Source organism: Penaeus monodon, chromosome 36 (genome assembly GCF_015228065.2).
Source record: "Penaeus monodon isolate SGIC_2016 chromosome 36, NSTDA_Pmon_1, whole genome shotgun sequence".
NCBI classification, from domain to species: Eukaryota; Metazoa; Arthropoda; class Malacostraca; order Decapoda; family Penaeidae; genus Penaeus; species Penaeus monodon.
The window spans coordinates 25,531,951-25,541,950 of NC_051421.1; the positions used below are offsets into that span (position 1 = coordinate 25,531,951).

Sequence of the window (10,000 nt, forward strand, 5' to 3'; positions counted from 1 at the left end):
CGAAGCTCCCTTTAAACTCCAGAGAACCATTACATTTGCAAGGACCACACGTCCTTACAAATTGCAAACTTGCTGATGCAATTACCAGAGTTGCATATAGTCGACTTGTACCTGGACCGTCATGGTGGATTCTCCCGCTTATGCAATTAAGACACTCGGCGAGGTCATCCTAGCCTCCTGGCGTTGATCAAGGGGTCGAGGCGTGGGAACTAACTGCATTTTGAGATGCTCTTGTGCCATTGCTGAAGACTGCGGCCAAGAATCTCATGTAGCCGTTTAAAAGTAAATAATGAAATCCTAGACTGTATAGTTAAGGATCGATTTGAAAATGAATAATTGAGCTACGTTGATTAATGTGGCAAAATTGCAGTAATATATCTTTAAGAATCTGGTGTTTGATAATTCAGAATGTGACGTTACCATTATTGATGGGCTAAACTCTAATATATGGGTAGTTTAACGCTAAAAAGGCACATTCTTTTCTAGTCTGATGTGTGATAATTTCAAAATAAATGAAACGCATTGATATATTACTGCAGAACAAAATATCACGTGTAAGAATCAACGTAGAAAACAAGAGATTACAATTATATTTCACAGATTGACGTAGGTAATCAATAATAAACATCGCATATTTCCTAACCGGTTCACATTCTCCACTTTTTTTTCTCTGATGTGTGACAGTATACTACAACAAGCTGTAATCTCTTACTTCAGTATCACGGTATGACATCTGGTACAGCGAGACCCTGGAAGACCTTATAAACGACCCCGAGTCGACGACTAAAGTAGAAGACTCTCAGTACGAAGGAGGTAAGTCATGTCCAGTAAATTAATTTCAAGAACGGACCAAATAGATAAATAAATAAATAAATCACTCATGAAATACCCAATCCAATGAGTAAAAAATATTGATTACAAATCGAGAAGACGGAGAAAAAGAAATCACGTAAACAGAAAACAGACAAAACAATAACAACAACTAACCAACACACAAATAACAAAAACACCCCACCTACAACAAAAATCCTAAATTTGTTATTGAAGGACCTCCGACACCCTTGGAATACGGAGGCGAGCAAACAGCAGTGCTTCTCCTGCCGAAGTTGGTGGATCAAGAAACACGATATTTTATAACGGTTGTCCCAGTAGAAACCAGGGATAATGATGAACAAAAGGTAAGGTGAAATAAAATCTACTAAACTGAATGTGTTTACGAACTTTTGTTATTATTTTGATGATGATAATTGTTATAGTTATTGCTACTGTTACTGGTATTAATATTATTAGTGATATTTTTATTGTTATTATTATGCTTATCATTAATATAATAATAATAATAATAGTAATAATAATAATAATAATAATAATAATTGTTATCATTATTGTTATCATTATTTCATTATCATTATTTTTTATATTATTATTGTTATTATTACTATTATTATCATTATTATTAATATTATTATTATTATTATTATTATTATTATTATTATTATTATTATTATTATTATTATCACTATCATCAATGTTATTATTGTCATTATTATTACTAATGATGATAATTATGTTGAATAAAATAAAACTTATAATAATGATAATGAAAAAAAAAAAAGTAAGAACAATAATGGTAGTAATAATAATGATAATGATAATAATAATAATAATATTGATAATGATAATAATAATAGTAAAAATGATAATAATAATAGCAATGACAACAATAATGAAAAAGTATATACAATAATAACAGTAAGAACATTAATGATAATAATAATATAATAATAATAATAATAATAATAACAATAATTTAATAATAATGATAATAGTAATAATAATAATAATAATTAATATAATAATAATAATAATAATAATAATAATAATAATAATAATAATAATAATAACAATAATGATAATAATTATTAAAAAGATGATAATAATAATAATATTAATAATAATATCAACAACAAAAAATATAGCAGTGATAATGATAATAGTAGTAGTAATAGTAGTAGTAGTAGTAGTAGTAGTAGTAGTAATAATAATAATAATAATAATAATAATAATAATAATAATAATAATAATGATAATATTGTTAGTGATAATAATAATAATGATAATGAAAATAATGATAATGATAATAATAATAAAGATAGTACTAATAACCACAAAAATGATAGTAATGATAATGATAATAATAGTTATATTAATAATGATAATAATAACAATAATAATAATAATTACTACTACTACTACTATTATCATTATCACTGCTATAATTTTGTTGTTGATATTAATATTAATATTATTATTATTATCATCATTGTTATTATTGTTATCATTATTATTATCATTATCATTATTATCATGATAATTTTCATTACTATTACTATGATGATGATGATTATTATTATTATTACTATTATTATTATTATTACTATTATTATCATTATCATTTTCATTTTCATTATTATTATCATCATCATTATTATTTTATTATCATTATTATTATTATCATTATTACTATTATTATTATTATTATTATTATTATTATCATTATTATTATTACCATTATTGTTCTTATCATTATTAAATGTTTTATTTTATTCATATTTCATCATTAGTATTTTTAATTTGATTGTACTTATATTATATAATGATTATTAACAAAATTTAATCATTGGATAAAAATGAAATATAAATTTAATAAGGGTTAATAATAATAATAATATGATAATAATAAAAAATGATAAAAATGTAATAATAAAAAAACAAAAAATAATAAAATATAATAATATAATAATAATATGGTAATAATGATTGGTAAAAATAATATAAAAGAAATAATAATAATAATAAAATAATAATAATAAAAATCATAATGATAAACAAAAACTACTAATAACTAATAGTGTAACAAAATAAAATGAAAATTAAGGGTAAAAAAAACCCTAATGTTCATAATAAATAAATAATAACAATGATATTAATGTAAAAAAAATTAATATAATAATTTATATATAACAATATAAAATAATAATAATAATAATTTAACACAGTTATAATAATAATATAATAATAATAATAATATAATTAATAATAAATAATATTATTATTATAATAATTAATATAATAATAATTATAATAAAAATAAATAAAATAAACAAATAATAATGTAATAGTAATAAATAATGTTTTAAAATAATAATAATAATGATAATAGTGATAAGAATACTACTACTTTTTTACTTTTACTACTAGTACAAACTACAGAGATGATAATGCATATGATAAGATTGTAATAATAAAAAGAATGATAACGGTAATGAGAACGATAGTTACCAATACAGTAATTTTAATGAAAATAACGACAATGGTTTCAAAAACAATCACACTAATGAAAACATAATTATAGTGAATAGAAAACCTCTTCCGTGTAGATCAATGGAAAGAAAACCCACAATACAAAACTAGATTTATTGAAAATGAGACTACAGTTTCGAAATCCACCGGGTTCCATCCTCAGGTCAAAAACTGTAATCTCATTTTCAATAAATCTAGTTTTTGTATTGGGGGTTTTTTCTTCCAATATTATAATGCAAAAAGAACAGTGATTATAAAAGAATGATAATGATATTTTTCGAAAAAGCTAAAAGTGATAAGACAAATAACATTAATAATTATATCAGGGATGATTAATACATTATAAATAATTCATGAATAAATATTATTAGTACTGAAAGACGATAGTAAAAAAAAAAGAATGAATACTCTTCTGTTATAACTACACTGATATGTTTTTTTTTAAATATTGTGATAATGCTGACAGTCACATGTATCTTTTGAAAATAATTAATGATATTCATAAATTCTTCATTTCGCCGACATTATCAGTAATGATCATAGCTGATATGCATCGATAATCAGTCATTGCTATGATAGGTATTGGTATTTTTTAGTATAATTAATAAATATTACTTAACTTCTTCTAGGGAGACCCGAGTTCACCAGTTAGTGTTATGGTAACATCTGGCAGCCCTTTCACCACAACCACCACCACTCCTGAGCCTACAACCACAACTACAACCACTCCTGAGCCTACAACCACAACTACAACCACTCCCGAACCTACAACTTCAACCACTCCTGAGTCTACAACCACTCCTGAGTCTACAACCACTCCTGAGTCCACAACCAGTCCTGAGTCCACAACCACTCCTGAGCCTACAACCAGTCCTGAGTCCACAACCACTCCTGAGCCTATAACATCTGAGCCTACAACCACCCCTAAGCCTGAAACCTCAACCAGCGCCACGCCTGACCCTACATCTCTTACAACATCTTCTAGCTCCACGTCTGATCTTACAACCCCAGCTAGTACCACCTTTGAGTCTACAAAAGGTAGGGAAAAACTAAGCCATGAGTAGGTATGTTTTGTTATAATTCACCATGGTTGTAATACATGGGTAAAAACTAACTGTATCAGATTCAGACCTTGATTTTACATATATACATAAAGACATACATGCACCGACGTGCATACATATACACGCACACACACACACAAAACCACAACACACACACACCACATATATATATAAAACATATATATTATATATATATATATTATATATATATATATAGATATATATAATATATATAATATATGTGTGTGTGTGTGTGTGTGTGTGTGTGTGTGGTGTGTGTGTGTGTGTGTTGTGTGTGTGTGTGTGTATACATACATACATATACATAGGGCATACAAAATATAATATATATATATATATATATATATATATATATATATAATATAAAATATTTTATATGTATATTTTATATAATATATATATATATATATGTATGTATGTATGTATATAATGTATTAGAAATGCATCATGTAAAACATACATGCATATATATATTATATATATATATATAGTATATATTTTATATATATATATATTATATACACACCACACACACACACACACACACACCCCAAAACGTGTATGTGTATGGGGTGTTGGGGTGTGTTTGTGTGTATGTATAGGGTAGGGGGCCTGCATACCGTAGTACGACTGGAACAATATTGAGTAAAGATGGGGAAAGGGAAAATTGGATATAAACAAATTTACATGCATTTCCCATACCCTGCCATAATTGACCAATGGAAATACACTGAAATGCGACAGATCACTTTATGCCATGCCTTAATAACACCATATAATAGAAAATATTATTCTAGCCATTGAAAAGTTATTATTTTAACTTGGTATCTCTCGTCTCTCTGGCTGAAAAAAATATTTATATAATAAAAAAAATACAAACTTAATCATATGCTACTGGCAATGGTGATGACAAAATTTAAAGCCTACTGGACTCCAAATCATAAGGAATGATAAAATTAATGAATTTTAAATTTAGAGAGTGAGTGCATCAACTACCCCTTGATCTACAATCGATGGGAATACAAACACGTCCTTGCTAATTGACTTCATAATACTCAAATAAGAAACTTTGTATGAACATCTAACACCTTTGCCACAGAGTAAACACTTGAACCCTTTGACCATCCTTCTAATGAAAAAAAACAATCTTCCGGCTGTTTTGTGCGCTAATATATTTTATTTATAAGTCTGTTTATAGATGTATATTTATATGTATACATACTCACACACACACACACACACAAAACACACACACAACACACACACACCACACACACCACACACACACATACATCTATCCATTCTTATGCTCATCTTATGCTCTGAGTTTGCAATTTCAGTATTCATTGTTATTTTCATCACAGCTTCTGTCATAGTTGTCAGTCCAGCCACAGCTCTTTTCTCTCTCTCTCTTCTCTCTCTCCCCTCCCCTCTCTCTCGTCTCTCTCTCTCTCCTCTCTCTCCTCCTCTCTCTCTCCTCTATAAAACTATATAAAATATATATATATATATTACATATATACATACATATATATATATATTATATAATATATATATATTTTATATATTAAATGTATATTATATATGTTATTATATATATACATATATATGCATATATATATATATATATTATATTATATATATAATAATAAAATATATATATATATATATATATATAGTGTGTGTGTGTGTGTATGTGTGTGTGGGGTGCGTGGGGTGTGTGTGTGTGTGTGTGTGTGTGTGCTTGTGTGTGTTTTTTTCCCTCTCCTCCCTAGTCTCTATCTCTCACATTTCATATTTTAAATTTTCATCTGCACCCCTGCTTCTGCACCCTAATTGCTTGAATTTCACCACAGCTTCAACCGCCAATCCAACAACAGCTTCAACCACAACCGCTGATCCAACCACAGCATCAACATCAACCGCTGATCCAACCACAGCTTCAACCTCAACCTCCAATCCAACCACAGCTTCAACCTCAACCCCCAATCCAACCACAGCTTCAACCACAACCCCCAATCCAACCACAGCTTAAACCACAACCGCTGATCCAACCACAGCTTCAACATCAACCGCTGGTCCAACCACAGCTTCAACCTCAACCGCTGATCCAACCACAGCTTCAACCACAACCGATAGTCCATCTACAGCTTCATCAATCTCTGCTTCAGTAACGCCTTCCATTGTTCCTTCCACAGCGTCTCATCTCCTGCCACCCCTACCACAATTTTGCCCTCAACTGCCAGCTCTACCACACTTCGTCATCAACCCCCGACCCAACCACACCCCTCTGCTTCCAGCTTCACTCTCAACCACAGTTTTGCCCTTACTTCTAACTTCCTTAACATCTTCCCCATACTCCAAAACCCGGTCCTGCCACTTTCCACAACTAGCTCTCCCATGATCTGAATCCATCCCTCCTCGGTACAGGATCACTAGGCTCGACTCCGACCGTTCCGTCAACAGTATGAGGGGAAAAGGGAAGTGATAGAAATGTAGATAGATAGATCGACGGACGTTTACATAACGGGTAGAACCACTGATGATTTAACAATAATGGAGAGGAAAAAAAGTGAGGGATATTAGATAGATAGAAAAAAGAGAGAGAGAGACCGTATGTGTGTGGTATTTTCTCTGTTTTGGTGTATGTGTGGGGAGAGTGTGTTGTTTTGGGTGTGTACATGAAATTTGCCTATATTATGATCCCTATACATACACACACATAGTTTATATGTAGTTTTTACTGCTTGTAAATAGGTGGTACACTTGACAAATAGAGACAACACTAATAAAACTATAGATTTGCAATTGAAAAGTTAGGGGTTGTATTAGCCTGTGAGCCATGTTTCTTTTTGCATAGACTTGCAAATCTATTATACTATATATATACACATATACATATAATTATATATGAAATATATATCATATTATATTATTATATATATATATATATATATATATATATATATACAAAATTAAAACACATACATACATTATATGCATATAAAGTATATTCATATTTAATGCATATATATAAATGTATAATATATATATATAATATATATTATATATATATATAATATATATATATATTTTCCATATATATATATATTTTAAAATATATATAAATATATATATATATTATATAATATATATATATATATATATACCCACACACACACACACACACACCACACACACCACACACTAATATATATAAAATATATATATATATATATATAATATTATTATACATATTTTATATATATATATACTATATATTTATATTAATATATATATATATAATATATATATATATATATATGTTGTGTGTGTGTGGGGTGTGTGTGTGTGTGTGTGTGCGTGTGTGTGTGGGTGTGTGTGTATGTGTATAGTATTTGTGTGTGTGTGTGTATGTGTGTGTGTGGTGTGTGTGTTGTGGTGTGTGTGTGCCCCGTGCGTGCGTATGTATATTTATTTATTTATTTATTTATTTTTTAACGGTCGGTTCATGTTTGAGCCGCCGTGGTCACAGCATGATACTTAATTGTAGTTTTCATGTTGTGATGCTCTTGGAGTGAGTACGTGGTAGGGTCCCCAGTTCCTTTCCCCGGAGGTGGGCCCGGTGTTACCTTTTATGTAATCATTTTCTCTATTTTAATTTCCCGGGGTTGGGACCAGCACTGACTTGCCCCAAGGGCCCCGGGGGATGCATATATTATTTATATATATATTATATATATATATATTAATAATTTTATATATTATATTAATATAATTATATATATATAAAAAAGGATATAGAAGAAAAAGAAAGAGGGAAAGCACGAAAGGAGGGGGAAGAATGAGAGCGAGATGATGTTTTTATGGGAGGGAGAGAGAAGGAGAAGGGATGGAGAGAGTGAGAGAGAGAGTGTGTGTGTTTAGGACGCAAGATTTTATTTTTGTGAAATGTTCATATACATGTATAGATAAACACATATATTGTATAACTCTATTTTAGTGAAATCGAGAGTAAATTTTTTGCTAGTGTTTTTTACAGATGGGACTACTTCCGATCCAGGAGATGGTGATGGTAAATTAATGTTTCTTGTGCTGTTACTCTACACAATTTATGATAATGATAGAATATACAAATACTATTTTATAAAAGACCCCCGCTTTTATTCGATTTGGTTTTAGTTTGGTTACCAAAAAGTTAAACTAAACTTTAGAACAGTTTTAACTCTTTGAGGAGGGTTTTCTTGTTGTCTTTTCGCTCATCATGTATATATCAAGTAATATAAGCCTCTTGCTTAATGAATGATTGCAAATATCTATTTTTTCCTAAGCTTAAAGTAAAAAAAAAAATGTCTTCTGAAACTTATTCTACGATTTCTTCCTAGCATACGATAGCTTCTCTTTCATACATATATATTCAATTATTTATGGCTGAGGTGCTATTAAATTTCGTTTCAGGGTTTCCAGTAATCTCTTTGTCACATTTATGAATTTCATTGACATAAACCTATCCCACCCCTTCTCTTCCAGGCTTCGTCGGTTCCGTCGGCCTTCTGGGTTATCATTGGCGTAGCAAGCGCAGCCGTAGTAGCTGTTATCGCAATTGCAGGTACTACTTTGTGAAGAAAAGAGGAAGCGGCGGCAGCATGTCGATGGACAAGCAGAAACTTACCTCGACGCCCTTAACACCCGTTGACGCGAGAGAGGCATTTCCTCTCCGGTAAGTGAGGTTCCTCCCCCTTCAGCGCCTAGTCCCGCTGAGCCCATGGAGGTTATCAAAGAGAGTCCGGAGGCGGAGGACTCGGATGACAGCGAAGACCTCGATACCAAGTTTGTGATTTCTTGCGGCATAGAATCGGGAGGTTTAGAAAGCGCGGTCATTTTCTGTTTTAGTTTTCTCAAAGTGTTCGCAGAGGCAAAAGTATTTTTAGGAGTAACTCGCTCTACTGCTTTTTACAAATTATGAAACTTATTAATACTTGTTTGTTTTCACATATTCATCATTATTTTTTTATTATTAGTTGCATATATCTTATGAGTACTTGTATTAGTTGCATACGAGAATTTGAAAAGGATGCATTTTCATAGAGTTACTATAATCACTATTTCTGCAAAAGTATTGATGGGATGGATCGGACTCGATGCGACATATAACTGTAGGCTGAATACATTGATATTTGATTAGATTGATTATAATCCAAATTGTTATTCACTTGGCTTGTTATAAAGCAACCATACTGTTTCCATGCTATTCAGATATATGATACCACTGCGAATTTAAATGTTATTGAATCAATCAAGTAGATTAGTCGCTGATAAACAAACAGCTGAATAAATAAACTATGTTCAGAACTGGTTTTGAGCTAATCATCAGTACCCGAAGAATGTATTCATGTCACCTACTTCAGGTCAATCTGCAGATTAATATCTAAGAAATTCCGAAGACTACATATCTCGTTATCCACGAAAAATAAGCAATATTTCTCCGAATAAACCGTAGGCTTGGTCACATGGCCAATAATCCTGTCTTGGGTCAGATTCTCTATTACAAT

General features: G+C 30.2%; 1 protein-coding gene across 1 annotated transcript in view; it reads left to right on the forward strand.

Annotated features, from left to right (window-relative positions):
- The window catches only part of LOC119595891 (mucin-5AC-like), a 54,886-nt gene that overhangs the window by 9,996 nt on the left and 34,890 nt on the right, over window positions 1-10,000 (forward strand). Inside the window, exons 7-9 of the mRNA XM_037945104.1 lie at window positions 718-813; window positions 1,048-1,178; window positions 3,993-4,401. Coding sequence (XP_037801032.1) covers window positions 718-813; window positions 1,048-1,178; window positions 3,993-4,401 — 636 coding nt within the window. The remainder of the gene's footprint in view (window positions 1-717; window positions 814-1,047; window positions 1,179-3,992; window positions 4,402-10,000) is intronic.